General features: G+C 46.9%; 2 protein-coding genes and 1 long non-coding RNA gene across 3 annotated transcripts; 2 read left to right on the plus strand and 1 right to left on the minus strand.

Annotated features, from left to right (window-relative positions):
* Positions 1-1,061: 1,061 nt before the first annotated feature.
* LOC120679579 (zinc finger A20 and AN1 domain-containing stress-associated protein 12-like) lies at positions 1,062-2,009 on the plus strand. The gene has a single exon (XM_039961192.1). It carries the CDS (start codon positions 1,124-1,126, stop codon positions 1,787-1,789), a length of 666 nt encoding a protein of 221 aa, XP_039817126.1. The 5' UTR covers positions 1,062-1,123; the 3' UTR covers positions 1,790-2,009.
* Positions 2,010-4,105: 2,096 nt separating this feature from the next.
* LOC120677255 lies at positions 4,106-5,559 on the minus strand. The gene is made up of 2 exons (XR_005676236.1): positions 5,430-5,559; positions 4,106-4,366 (listed from the first exon to the last, which is right to left on the minus strand). It is a non-coding gene; the product is annotated as an uncharacterized LOC120677255 (long non-coding RNA).
* A 1,057-nt stretch (positions 5,560-6,616) lies between these two features.
* Positions 6,617-10,245, plus strand: LOC120677399 (serine/threonine-protein phosphatase 7 long form homolog). Its single transcript, XM_039958551.1, has 9 exons — positions 6,617-6,677; positions 7,371-7,521; positions 7,605-7,944; positions 8,038-8,448; positions 8,546-8,847; positions 8,912-9,170; positions 9,236-9,485; positions 9,731-9,841; positions 9,913-10,245. Exons 2-9 carry the CDS (start codon positions 7,373-7,375, stop codon positions 10,119-10,121), a joined length of 2,031 nt encoding a protein of 676 aa, XP_039814485.1. The 5' UTR covers positions 6,617-6,677; positions 7,371-7,372; the 3' UTR covers positions 10,122-10,245.
* Positions 10,246-14,786: the final 4,541 nt, after the last annotated feature.

Genomic DNA, 14,786 nt, shown 5'->3' on the forward strand with positions numbered 1-14,786 from the left:
TTACAAGTTTAGGTTGGTTCTAATAATGCCTGTTTGTTCAATGCAAGAGTCCTTATATTTCACTTACCTAGTCCTGTTTGGACTGCCGCCTTACAGAATATATAGCTGGGTTTAAGCAGAATCGTTGTTCGCAAACTGTGAATACTGTGTAGATATTTGTTCCCATAATAATACTCCCTTCGTCCCAAAATATAAGCATTTCTAGATTTAGTCAAAGTCAAATTTATTCAACTTTGACTATAAATAATAAATAATTTATAGGATAAATATAATATTATTAGATTTGTTATGAAAGCAACTATCATAATATGTAAATGTTTACATTTAAAATAACTCATTTATAAGAATCTTGATGGTCAAAGTTGAACAAATTTGACTTTGACCAAATCTAGAAATGCTTATATTTTGAGACAGAGGTAGTATCTATCTTTGTTGTTTCTCCGCACACAAGTGGAAGATTATTCGGTCATTATTTTAAAAAAAAGATGACCTGGCATATAATAATAAATTGTTCCTCAGGACAAATAATTGTAAAAAAGTAATGATGATTATATTATTATTTTTAAACACAGCTTATGAAGTCCACCATCACCTTACGAAATAGCAATTTTGAACTTCACTTACATATGGAGAAAGAAAAAGACAAAACGTGGTATTGGATAAAATGGATCAATTAAAATAGTGTTGTAGGAGTAAGTTGAACTAAAAGAAAATTTTAAGAACTATCCGGATTTCAACTTCGTTATCCAGCCGTGGCCGCCAACAAAAGCTGGAGAGATCGCGCCGGGCTTCTGGTGCGTACTCGAGCCTCTTCTCGTCACGAGGATCCAGGCGAAGTATCGGAACTTCTTCTAGTCCACCTCCACGGCTCCACCCCTGAGTCCCTGACACGGATCCGACTCCACCGCGAGCAGGCTCGGACTCGGAGTTGTTCGCCTCGCGCTTGGCCTCGGCCTCCCTCTCCAATAAAAGGAGACGCGTGGTGCCTCGGTCTCTCCAACTCATCCTCCTCGTCCACGCAACGCAACGCCTCGTGCTCGATCGCCCCGGTTCCCCCGCGATCCCGATCGGCCCCTCTAGCAGTACGTAGCAGCGATCACCGGCGGCGGCGACGACGACAGCCATGGCGGCCGAGAAGCAGCAGGTCTCAGGCGGCGGCGGCGCGGCGCCGATGTGCGCCAACGGCTGCGGTTTCTTCGGGAGCGCCGCGACCAAGAACATGTGCTCCAAGTGCTACAAGGAACACGTGCTGCAGACCGCCGCCGCCGTCGCTCCGCCTGTCGCCGAGAAGAAGGCCGACGGATCCGCGCCGGCGGTGGAGGAGAGCGGCTCATCCGCGGAGGCGAAGGAGGAGCACGAGGCAGGGGCCTCCGGCGCCGACTCCGCGGCGCCCGTCATGTGCGCGAACGGGTGCAGCTTCTTCGGCTCCGCGGCCACCAAGAACCTGTGCTCCAGCTGCTACAGGGACTTCCTCAAGGCCGCCGACGCCGGCCCCGCCGTGGCCGGGAAGATCGAGGTCGCGCCCGAGCAGCCGGCGCCTGAGGCCTCCGCCGCGGCCTCCTCTAGCGCGGCGCCGGCGCCGGCGCCGAAGCCGGCGCGGTGCATGCGCACGTCGTGCAACAAGAAAGTCGGGCTGCTGGGGTTCGTCTGCCGCTGCGGCGGCACGTTCTGCTCGCTGCACCGCTACACCGACGAGCATGCCTGCGACTTCGACTTCAAGACGGCGGGCCGCGAGCAGATCGCCAAGAAGAACCCGCTCGTCGTGGCGCCCAAGCTCAACAAGATCTGATGCAGACGGAGAGAGACGACGAAGAGTAGTCCGAGTCAGATGGAGATGAGTAGTACAAGGCTGGGTAGCTAGTGATGATAGATTGCATTGTTTTCTTAGCTTCCATGTTCTAGAAGTTAAAACCATTCTTTGTAGGCAATCAAGTTTAGTTCTCGATTATCCCGTCTCGAAAAAAAAGTTTAGTTCTCGATTATTTCTTCCAATAAACATCGTCAATGCAAATAAAGTTCCTGGTTTGTGCAAGTTCAGAATTGCAACAATGCATATATATATATATATATATATATATATATATATATATATATAGGCCATGTTTAGTTCCACCCCGTAAACGCGAAAAAGTCGTAAACACAAAATTTTGTAAAAGAATCTTGCTAATTTAAAGTACTAAATGAAGTCTATTTACAAAACTTTTTGCATGGATGGGCTGTAAAACGCGAGACGAATCTAATGAGACTACTTAATCCATGATTTGAAACAGTGATGCTACAGTAACCATCCGCTAATTATTGATTAATCATGAATTAATTAACATCATTAGATTCGTCTCGCGATTTACAACTCATATGTGTAAAAAGTTTTGTAAATAGACTTCATTTAGTACTTCAAATTGGGAAGATTCGAAACACAAAATTTTTTTGCGTTTACACCTCCAGGAACTAAACACGGCCATAATATGATGTTTGAAACTATTGATACATACTGACAGCTACTAGTAGGTGCTGATTTTGAGTCAGTGGCTAGATGGTGGATTAGTGATAAGAGAAATCTTATTTTAAATTACACTTGCGCTGCTGTTCTTTGGACAATCTGGAACTTACGAAATGCTATGTGTTTTCAGGGGCAAAAATGGAGAAGTGTGGAAGGGGTGCTGTCCAGGTGCGCCAAGAGGATGAGAAGATGGCGTCCGCTGATCAAACCAGACAGGATGACGGAGTTGGAGTACATCATCGCCGTGCTGGAGACAAGAGGAGCAGAACCGGCGAGGATCGCGTGGAGCAGCTCGACTTCAAATTTGGGAGCTTCTCGGTCACCTCGACACCGATCGGCCTTCAGAGATGCGCAGGGCGGTGAGAGTCAGGAAGCCAAGCACGTTTCGGCTAGGAATGTCACAGACTTTGTTCTCAGCTGCGTGCACGGTTGCTCTGTGTTTGAGTCGATCACGTCTCCCAGATTGGAACGTGAAGAGCCTTTAGGCTGATTTGCTTTACTCTCGTGACACTTTTGTATGCTTTGTTCTTGTAATAAAGCGGGGGAGACCTTTTCTCTAAAAAAAATACATACTGACAGCTTTAATTTCTAAGGGCTTATATTTTGTAAGGATGGTTTTCAATTTTCTTGCTCTCTCAGATGGTAGGAATTCTGATTTTTTTTCATGAAGTGATGATGGATTAATTAATGTCATACTAACTTAGCTAGGCTTCCACGGATGCAGAAGCGATTCGATCTCCCCCTGTTTTGAGTGGTATTGTTTTGCCTTGTAATCATATTATTTAAAAAACTACTTTGAAAACCATCACAGTACTATAAATGAATACAAGAACTAAATCGTAAAATCAGGCTACACATACGTCGCGAAAAACCTGATCCATCAGTCAGAAGTTGTTTCACGGGATAGCAATGGCGTCATTCTTCAGTTCTCGCCCAGGCGAGTTCTGTTCATGTGTGCCAGTGCAGCGGGAGCTAAAGCAAAGGACATGTGGTGATGTTGAGAGTATATCCTGTGTTAATTATCGTATTACTAAATACAGTACAACTTAAATCGCTGCATGTAAAATTATAATAAAAATATAGATTTATAGATGGCACCCACTAACTATTTCTCTCTTCGCTCAAGGTGTCCACATCATCCCCCACTAAATGTCCCGCTAACTTGCAATCCTTTCATGCAATCTATTCATCACGTTTCCTTATTAATTAGAAAAAAATATTTATATCATCACTACTATGTGCAATACTTTTAATTTTTAATCTATTAACGTAAAGTCGTATACATACGTTATTTTGTCATCACCTATTCTTCTATAATATGATCAAATATTCAAATGGTGTTTTTTTATTATCTTATCGATTTCACCATATCCGATAAAAAAAATAACATGCAAGTAAAATTCATATCATCTATTTCTCTTAATATGCAAGCTATATATTCACATCATATAGGAACCCATTATATCAGACGCCACGTCAATATCCACAAAGATTATCTATTTATGTCTTCCACCTAATTTCAGTGAATGTTGCCATGCAATCAACTTAGTGTTTCTACTTTCAAATCTCACCGTAAAATTATTTAAGAAATTCCACATCAACGTGTAGGGTAACTAGACACCTAGTTATCTATATAGGAAAATTGGATCCTTACCATCAAAAGAACCAACATTTAGATATATACCATCAAAAGATTTGACGTGAGATATATACCATGGAAAGATACAACGTTATAGCTATCTACCATTTTCTTTGCCTCCCGTCAGTTTTTTCCGTTACCACTGTGCTCTTTCACCTGGTGACTGCCACCGCCTCGCCCCGCCCGCAAGAAATTTGCGATTTCGCCATTGTCGAAAATGGGCTTCGCTGGAATGTCATCAAACTTTTGAGTTTTGCTAGAATACCATTATGAAACGATGTATGTTCGCCACAATGCCTTTTCCCTCATTTCCAGTTCATTTTACGATTTCTCTCCTCTTTAGCCACGTGACCTGACCATTGTGCCCTTGAAGCACAAGTCTTATCCGCTCGGCCTCCACTCTCTCACGCTCGCACGCCATGGCCGACGGGCAAGCGCCACCGCACACGCAACACCACCATCCGCAAGCCTCGCCGCCGCGTCGGCACCGGGAGATGCCTTTCCACCCCTGAGCTCCCGTACGTCTTCTCCTCAGTCTCTGTTGTCGCCGGCTTCTCCTTCCATGCCTCCGGCGGCCGCGAGCGCGGGCGGGCCGCCGGACGCCAGCGACGGCTACGGGCGAGGTAGTGGGCCGGGGCTACGGCGCGGGGAGGCCGGCGACAGCGCCTACGACCTGGCGATGTCGAACATCCGGCCGGAGCAGAGAGAAGGGGATGAGCAGCAGAGGGAAGAGAGGAAATAAAGAACGAGAGGGGATGAGCACCAAAGATTAAATGACACTGCAGAATTTCTTGGTTGTTAGTTTGGTTTGCTCTGAAGGAGAAGAATTCATGTGTTGGCAATTAATCGAGGGACAACGGACATGCGGCATGCGGATCAGTTGCCTCCACCTAGATTGTGCATATCCTCAATCAAAATTGAAGCAGACCTCTGCAGCACTTGAAACGGATTGCTGCAGCTGCAAGGAGGCTTGGCTGCCAATTTTGGTCGGGATTAGGAGGGGGCAGCGTGACCCTCAACATGGCGGCGGGCGACGGCGGCGCGCAGGCGGAGGGAGAACGAGAAAGAAGAGGAACGAGTCAGAGAAGGATAAGCTTGGGTGGTCCAAGAGTATATTGGTCAGATCATGTGGCCAGATTATTCATAAAACATGAAATGAATTGGTAAACGGTTAAAAAGCATTTCAGCGAGTGGACACAGTTTCATAGTGGCAAAACAGCGAAACTCAAATATATGATGGCATTCTGGCGAAGCCTAATTTTGATAATGGCGAAATCGCAAATTTCTCACCCGCAAGGGCCGGCGTCCTCCCGGCCAGGCCGGGGGCGGTAATCGCCTTGTAGGCCTCGGCGGCGCGGCTGAGCGCCGGGTGCGCTCCCTCCCCGCGCCGGCTGCCAGGGGGCAGGCTGCCCCCATGCGCGCCGCGTCCGCGCCGCCAACGCGCGCCGCGTCCGCCCCTCCCCTGCCCCTGCACGCCACTTTCCCGTGGTGCTTCTGGCACAAGCAGCAACATGGATTTGCAATGAAGTGACACGAGTTGCAGCCGATTCTACAGCATGAGCTCACCTCATCTCCTCGTCGATTTCAAGTCGTAATTTGTTTCTAGATATGGTTTAGAAGAAGTCTTGCTCTCAAGTGCGGTTCTGGAGCAGGTGGAGGAGCAGCGCGTGGGGGGCGGCGCCGCTGTCGCTGCTGCTGCGGGGAGGTCGGGTCGAGACGGCGGCGTGGCGGGCATGCTTATGGGCCGCGCGGAGGCGCCCCGCGGAGAGCTCGGACTCGGCTCGGCTTCGGGCTATGCTGCCGCTGCCGGTGAAAGAGCGACGGTGGCACCGGCAAAACTGACGGGAGGCAAGAAAAATAGTAGATAGCTATAACGTTGCATTTTTCTATGGTATATATCTCACACCAAATTTTTTGATGGTATATATATATATATATATATCTAAATATCAGTTCTTTTGATGGTAAAGATCCAATTTTCCCTATCTATATATGCATGTCAAATTTGAGCCGATTAGCTGCAGCTGCGAAAGCACTATCCATTCTTCTCCGCTATGCATTAGTGGTGGCTGCTGTTGCTGCTTGGCTGGCCGGTTGCAGGTGCAGCCAGCTCTAGCGGTTTTTTTTTATTTTTGTTTTTTATAAAAATATATTTTCGTGTTCGAAATTTATAGGAATATACCCCGGCCGCCCCGCTGCCTGGCGGCCGGGACCTGGCCGCCTGTCTGCCGGGCGGCAGGGGCTTATCTGCAAAAAAAATCGACAAAAAATTGCGCGAATGTCCCTGGAGGACCGGCCGCCCGGCAGCGGGGCGGCCGGCTCCCCAGGCCGCCCGACAGAAGGGTGGCGGGCTCTGGCCGCCTGGCTGCGGGGCGACCGGCCCCCACAACCCTATATAAGGTGTTGGCTGCCCCTCACCCCCTCATTTGTCTCACTAAAAATCCAGAAAAAAAGAAAAGAGAGGGAGGGAGGGAGAGGAGGGGTGAGAGAGAGGCAAAGCGGCGAAGCCCTGCCGGATTTTCAAGCCGGCGACTGCAGGTAACTAAAATTTTCTACACTTTATAAATAGATTATGTTGTAATTATTTTTTTGAAATAGTAGATTAGCAATCAATTCAATTATTGTTAGGAGTGATTAGTAGTACATTTAAGTGCAGTTACTTATAGTGATTAGCGTTGATATAGTACATTTAGTGTTAGATTTAGTATTAAAAAATATTAGAAAATTGTTAGAGAAGTATTAGAAAATCAAAAAAATTGCAAGATAATATTAGAAAATTGTAGAAAATGTTAGAAAATTGTAGAGAATGTTAGAAAATTGTAGAGAATGTTAGAAAATTGTAGACAATGTTAGAAAATTATAGAAACTATTTTGTTGAAACAGTATATTAGCAATCAGTTTAATTATTATTAGGACTGATTAGTGGTACGTTTAGGTGTAGTTACTTATAGTGATTAGCGTTGATATATTACATTAGCAATCTAATTAATTAATGTTAGTAGTGATTATTGCTAGATTAAATATTAAAAAGTACTAGAAAATTGTTAGAGAAGTATTAGAAAGTCTTAAAAATTGCAAGATAATATTAGAAAATTTAAAAAATGTTAGAAAATATTAGAAATTATTATAAATTGTTAGAAAATCTTAGAAAGTATTTAGGAAATATAAGGAACTATTAGAAATATTTAAATATGTGTAATTGTATTGTATTGTTTTGATCTTACGTGGTAGGTATGGCCGGGGTTACTCCTGCGTTGCTGGACCCAACAATAGACTCGGGTCACCAGTCATTCCTTGCTGTGGTTCAACACCAACAACTAAACGTGCTGCATCCACGTCCACCTGCAGAGTTAGTTCCTGTAGACCTACGATGGGTGCCCAGGTGATATGTCATCTATTTTCTGTTTTTATGCATTATACATTTTGTTATATAATGTATTAACATTTGTGCACTGTATGATGCAGGCTGAGCGAGGCAGGTCTTCTCACTGTGGCTCGTCTTGCTGAGAGTGCTTTGGTGAAGCTAGACAGGTCTCTACTTTCATCTCTCGTTGACAGATGGAGACCTGAGACACACATGTTCCACCTCCCTTGTGGGGAGATGGCACCGACCCTGCAGGACGTTGCGATGCTGCTTGGTCTTTCTATCACCGGAGACGCTGTTGGGCCCCGCGTGGTACCTTCTACGTGGCTGGAGGATCTTGAGGAATGTTTTGCAGGTGTTACCACCACGATTGATCCTGAAGATTTCAATGAGCATCCACAGTCGAAAGGCCCTTCGAAGTCATGGCTCATACAGTTTCAGGTACAACTTCGTACAAAACAATGTGTTGATGTATTTTATGGCTTTGAAATACCTCATGTGTTTCTTATTCTCAATGTTCGTACTTCATTGTAGCCGGATCTGTTGGCAGCCGATGCTAATGAGTACAACGTGACTAGATCACTCGAGGCATACCTGCTGTGGTTGTTTGGGTACATCATGTTCAACAACTCACACGGCCACTGTGTGGATAGGGTGCTTCTGCCCTACGCACAGGAGATCGCCGATGCAGATGAGGATGCCATACCCTTATATAGTTGGGGTTCAGCGGTTCTTGCATGCATATATCATGGACTCTGCAAGGCATCACGGCAGAATGATAGGAATGCTGTCCTAACGGGGTGCCTAATTCTGCTACAGCTTTGGTCTTACGAGAGGATTGCTATCGGTCGTCCCATGATTGACCAGTCACCATACAAGCCGGATATGTACGGTGACACGGAGTACGACAGACCCACCATGGGGACTCTCTGGTACTCTCGGCAGGTATGGACCCGATAAAAATTTATATTCTATGCATACTATGGTCATACATTGTTCCCTCAATACTTTTCTTATGGACACATAATTTTTATTTTTGCAGAAAACATGGGCACATGTACAGACCCGACAGTCTTATCCTGAGTTTGTTGTGGAATTTGATCAATTGACCCCAGAAGATATTATGTGGGAGCCATACAGTCCTTTGGCTATAGCCGCACGTGCACCGCTTGGGATATCTTCGGTGTGCACACAGGACCAGGGCCTATGGATGACTACTGCAGCTTTGGTGTACGACGTTGCAGTTGAGGCCCACTACCCGGAAAGAGTCATGAGGCAGTTCGGTCGACGCCAGTCTTTCCCTGTGTCTTCAGCGTTGGATCGTGTTCAGTGCCACGATCATAGGTAACAAAAATGTATAAGTCGCCATGTACTAATAACATGAAACTAATTTCTATTTAACGTGCAGTTTATCAAGGGCTGGACATCCTTTCTCGACAATGTGGGTCACTAGATTACAACCGTGGGTGGCTGCGTGGGATGATGCAGACGAGCAGTTGGCTGAGGATACCGGTCCACACACTGAGTCTTCGTTTCTGGCGTACTTGACCTGGTATGAACCGAAGACTCGTTGCCGTTTGACGTATGTTGACATGCATCCACAGCCGCATGTTGCGACTTCGCAGGATGGCTATACACGACACAAGGATGAGGCATTAGCTGGGGCGGTGAGTAAATGTTGACGGCATTTTCGATTTTTTAAGATTTGTATACTAAATTTTTTTGGTTGCAGTTCGAAATGTGTAGGTTGCTTGAATTAGATTGCTCACTGAATGTAATGAGGATTTATGGCGGGTCTACGATGAGCATGCCGGCACAACTCGAGGCCTGGATCATTCAACGTGATAGAGCCCGAGGCATCCATCAGGCCTTTGGTACGCGGACGGAGTACGAGGATTCCTACGGATCGTCGCAAGCGTCGACGTCGGTTCCTTGTGGTCCCGCATGGCAGCAGCCTCCCTTATACCACCGACAGTACGAAGGTATGGTGTGATATTTACCGATCCGTATGTTTATATGCAGTATTTAAATACGACTCCATACAGGGTACGAGTACCCTGGTTCTCAGCCCTATGGAGGGCCAGGTGCCTCGCAAGGGGCTCCATTTCAAGGAACCCAGTTTACCTCAATGCCACCACCTGCAGGGACTTTAGATAAATATGTGGTGCATAATTTTATTTGCTTATGTTTTATGGTCGAAGGCTCATACATTATTATTTATACTCAGGATCACAACAGTTCACCGGAGCGGGGCCGTCTTCGTATCACCCTATGCCGCCACCAGGAGGATATGAAGGAGCTTCTTCCTATCCACCACCACCACCACCTCCAACACAGGGTACGTAGTATAATTTGTATGGAATTGCATTCACCTATTGAATGTTGCTTAAATTTTTTTTTGATCTGTAGGGTGGTCTCAAGACAACGACGTGGCCTCCTTCGATGACTTTACACGGTTGTTTGCTACGCCTACCCAGGACGATGATCCCAGCTTGCATACACCTGTGGCTCTGTTACGCCGTCCTGCCAGAGATGTGAGGCCACCAGACCGTCATAGCTACCCTACAGATCACGTACACGCACAACATAAGAGAGGTCGGAATGGTAGGTGTGGTTAGTTATTGGCACTTATTTCTCTATTGTTATTATGGACTATTTCGACAGTTTGGATTATGGTTGTTTATGATTGTGGTAATTTACTTGTCATTTGTTTCTATAGATATTATTGATGTGAACTTGTTATGTTTGTGGGTTCCATAATGCTCGTGAAATAAGGGAAGTTCTTGCGAATTTTTTCCGTGATTTAATTTAGGACAAGTTAGGCGCGGGAGGAGTTAGCGGCCGAGATCCCGCCGACGATGATGACGACTACCGCATACAGTGTAAACTTCGTGACACGCTCGTATAGCTCAAAATAGGGACCATAGTGTATCTAGCTGCGAGTACGAGATCACAGGTTGTCACTGCTCAGCACGGCGATCACGGGTTTCCCATATGTCGCATTGTTTGCCCAGACAAACGTGACAAAAGACGACAGCCCAATAGCAGTGCCCTTTCACCATTTTAAAAAGATGTGACAACACGGCAACCACACCAGCTCACCTTCAAAGTAGTCTCTCTAGCGAGGACGATGGAACTGTCATTCTACAGCGAAGGTCTGTGGCGTGTAGTGGGGAAGGCGGCATCTAGGCGCGATCGACCGAGTGGCAGTGATGCAGTGCTGTGAGTCTGGATGCACTTAGATGCTCTGCATGCACAGAGATGCATCGAGTAGTCAGTTCAAGAATTGAATCTAGTCTTTTCAGTGTTCGGTCAGCTAGCCTCTTCACTGTGTTGTCATGTAGGATTTTCAGGTGCATTTACACTCCACACTCCGGGTATCAGACCTTTGTGCGCCTATAAATACTCCGAAGTTTGTGAACTCCCAGCAGCTCTCAAACACCAAAGCTCATTGTATACCCAATGTTTGGAGGTGGGTCAAGCGGGAAGAATTACTACAGTTTTGGGAAAGGAAAAGGGGGGAGAAAGGGAGACCCCATAATATGGGAGATGCCTATTGGACCTGATTTCTTTCTGGAACCAGTGTTTGAGTTTCCGCCACAGCATAAGAGTAAATTTACCAATGAAACTCCTCTTCGACAATATGATAACCGTAGAGAACCGTGGCCAAAATGCAGACATGGTGAGGACTGCTTAGTGCAGATGTGCACCGATGGGATGGATGGCGGTCGGCGTTTCTTCAAATGCCCACACGCATGTGTAATACTCGGTTGTTTTATTTCTTTATCTTTATTGAGACACCTTACATGAAATTTATTTTGCAGTCTTTAGATGCTCTAGAAAACTGTGGTTTTACTAGGTGGGTCGATCCTGCACCAATTGATTCAGTTCGGCAGTTCATCGAGTACCTCCAAATAAAGATCTTTCATCTGGAATGCAAAGTGAACCATTACGAGGAAGTGAGCGAGGGTAACAAAAACGATGAAGATGATGATACCAGCAATGCTGTCGCTTCACAGGATGAACCATGCACTATTTCTAACTGCAACTGCCCTTGTCACAAGAAGAAGGGCCCTGCCCCTCTGGCACCACCGCCTGCACCACCTGCAATGGGTGGATACTGCGGAGAAGGCTCAACGCAGTTTGCTACGTGAGGGTACGGCTACTAGGACTACCTAGTGCTAGTGACATGCTGCATCGTTGTGTTTGTTGTGTTTTTTTAAATTACCTAAGGCATGCTAGCTTAGTTCAGAATCTGTTTACCGTAGTTGCAACGGGTTCTGCCATGCCACTACATGTCTGATGTGTGTTTTATTAACGTTGTATTATGATGTAATTCCTATGGTTTACATTGTGTAATGCAGTTTTTAGTTTTTAATTCTTACCGTTATATATGATGTGTGGTTCACAGTATTCTAGTCTCCTGAAAATATCCAAAAATATTAAAGTCAAGTTCGAAAATTCACTAGATTCCCGGCTAGAACAGTAAATTAATACTACAAGTTACAACACACAGATTCAAGCTCTCAACAGAAAACATAAAGAACTAACTGCATTGGCATGTGCACGCGACAAGTTAATCGGTCTTCCCAAGGTTAAATTTCTCGTTTCGCCGAGTGGAGGTTCTGATAAAAACCGAGAAGGGGGAAAACAAATGATAGACGCTCGGGAAGAAGGGGTATATATGGCGCCCAGCTCGGCGCCACAAATTAAGGCGCCGAGCTCGGCGCCGAGATCCATGGCGCCGAGGTCGGCGCCAAGATCTGCGGCGCCGACCCTTCTACCACGTCAGACGACACATCAGACACCTTGCTTGTGCGTCCGTGGCACCTCGGCGCCGTGATCTGTGGCGCCGAGACGTGTTATCTCGGCGTCGACCTCCAGGGTCCATTTCTGCAAAAAGTTACAAAAATGGCACATATGTGAAATTCTTTCACGAAAAGGGCTAAATTGCTAAAATTACGGCCAGTCGCCCCGCAGATGGGCGGCCAGGGCCCGCCGCCCCTCTGCCGGGCGGCCTGGGGGGACGGCCGCCCCGCTGCCGGGCGGCCGGTCCTCCAGGGACCTCCGCGCAATTTTTTGTCAACTTGTTTTTGCAGATAAGCCCCTGCCGCCCGGCAGCCGGGCGGCCAGGTCCCACCTGGCCGCCCGGCAGCAGGGCGGCCGGGGTATATTCCTGTAAATTTCGAACACGAAAATATATTTTTGTAAAAAACGAAAACAAAAAATATAAAAATAAAAAAACCGCGCCAGCTCTACCGAGCACGCTGGAAATTAACACTTAAATAGTGCGGGTTGTGGTCAGATAGGAACAGTTCCACCCTCAACTATTTAGGTGCTGGTTTTTCTTTTTTGATACACAGCGCCCCAGCAAAACGTTCTATCTTGCGATGTAAAGTAATCCTGAGATATATAGCTATGATCAATAGAAGTTCTCTGCTGCGGATGGCAGACTAGTTGTATCTCCGTTTCCTCCCACGAAGCGATGCATGCTTCTAGTCCAATTACTAGAACATTGCGCGGCGTTGCCGTGCAGAAATATGCCATCCAGTTCAGGTTTAGTTTAAAAAATTGAACTGCAAAAAGTCCGGGGGGATTTTCGTAAAATTGGTAGACTACGGGGGTTATTTGGTATATTTGGTGTCGACGGAGTACCGGTCGATTACTGAAAAGTTCAAGGGGTTTTTCATAAAATTGATGGACTTCAGAATCATTTTAACAAAGTCCAGGGTTTTTTACAAAATTCACGGAGTATGGCACGATTACTAAAAGTTCAGGGTTTTTTTGTAAAGTAAGACTCCACGAAGTCCGAGGGGTTTTCCGTTAAATTGATGGACTCCATGTTCATTTTAATAAAGCTCGGAGTTTTTTTTGCAAAATTTACATCACTATCTATTCCTGACCGTCGGATCGCGATCTGACGGCCGATGTTTTCGGAGCCGACGTGGCCCCTTCCCTGGCCGCGAGCGCGACCAGGTTTCAGTAAAGAAAGATTAGTTTCAGGTTCCATTCGTTACAAAGAGCCCATATATATTCTTTTGGCTTGCACACTAACATTGGCATCTAGTTGCAGGTCCTACTCCGTGAGTTACAAGTTACAAGGACACTTTACTACCTTAGAGCAAGGTTAATAGATCCGCCCGCTCGCTGGCTGCAAGAGGTGTGGGTCCTCCAAACTGTGTAGCGGACCCCACCAAAATTTATTATTCAGCTATGACGTGTAGGTATGGGATTGAGAAAGAAACAGCTACAGTGCATTTCGCCGGCTCTCCATCGGCGTCTCGCGAGACGCTAGCTTCCGGTTTCTCTCTCCTCACGGTTGGCTCTGGCCGGCTCCCCGCCCCTTATTATACCTGCTCTTAGGCCCTCCAGAGCTAGACCAGCATCAAATCAGACTTTATTGTCAGAATGAAGTAATTAACCAGCGCAGCCCAATGTCACTACTATGACCTTTGAAAACACCCTCTGAGGTGGTCACTTATTAAACCGAGACAGTTAGAAGAAACCACCTTTTAAAATCGATTTACGGAGACAGACATTATAATATAACCGCTTCCAAAAATAGTCTCATATTTTGGGCTGCACATCTCTCTCTGATGGGGGTAGAGGTAATGGGTACCCCCGAAACCCGCGATTACGCAACGAGGGCCCAATAAGGGTAAGATAAGCACGGCCCAAGGAGGATGCAACCAGCCCATTAAGGAGCCGACCCCCGAAGAGAGCGCCGCCCTCAGGCCGACCCTCGCGGAGGAGCCTCTGCCTCGCCCGACCCTCATAAGGGAACTCTAGCCGTACGGAGACACCTACGGGAAAATATCTCTCCGACCCCCGCGGAGGGGGTAAGAGTGGGCCCACGAGACGGTTTGACCAAACCACGAGCTTGAGGACCATCATTAGCCTAGGGAAGGCCTGCGTGGGCTGATAAGACCACTCGCCCCTGCCACAGCACGAGCTCGGGCAAGGGCAGCAGCAGTCCGATGTGACAATGCCTCACCGATGGGACGGAGCACGCCCTCCGTCGCCCCGAAGTCAGCTCTAAGGACGGGAGACTGTCCTCGGGGACAGGGGAAGGACGTCCCCCCTGCCAACACCAGCACCGCCAGCGAAGCGATCATCAACACGTGTCCCTGCGATGGGACGACGACTACAGCATACCATGACTTTCCTTCACCTGTCATGATCACCAGGAGCGGAAGATGGGGGAAGGAGATTGCAGCCGAAGGAATGGGCGACTAGGGGCCGTACCGAGGCTGACAAACCAGAAGAAGGGGTCACAAAGATGC

This window comes from Panicum virgatum, chromosome 6N, assembly GCF_016808335.1.
Source record: "Panicum virgatum strain AP13 chromosome 6N, P.virgatum_v5, whole genome shotgun sequence".
NCBI lineage: Eukaryota > Viridiplantae > Streptophyta > Magnoliopsida > Poales > Poaceae > Panicum > Panicum virgatum.

What these genes read in the sequence shown, in the direction of transcription:
- LOC120679579 (XM_039961192.1), top strand. Translation starts at nt 1,124, where the DNA reads ATGGCGGCCGAGAAGCAGCAGGTCTCAGGCGGCGGCGGCGCGGCGCCG.
- LOC120677399 (XM_039958551.1), top strand. Translation starts at nt 7,373, where the DNA reads ATGGCCGGGGTTACTCCTGCGTTGCTGGACCCAACAATAGACTCGGGT. An exon ending in CTCTCTGGTACTCTCGGCAG is followed by an intron (nt 8,449 to 8,545) that starts GTATGGACCCGA and finishes TTATTTTTGCAG; the next exon opens with AAAACATGGGCACATGTACA. An exon ending in ATGAGGCATTAGCTGGGGCG is followed by an intron (nt 9,171 to 9,235) that starts GTGAGTAAATGT and finishes TTTTGGTTGCAG; the next exon opens with TTCGAAATGTGTAGGTTGCT.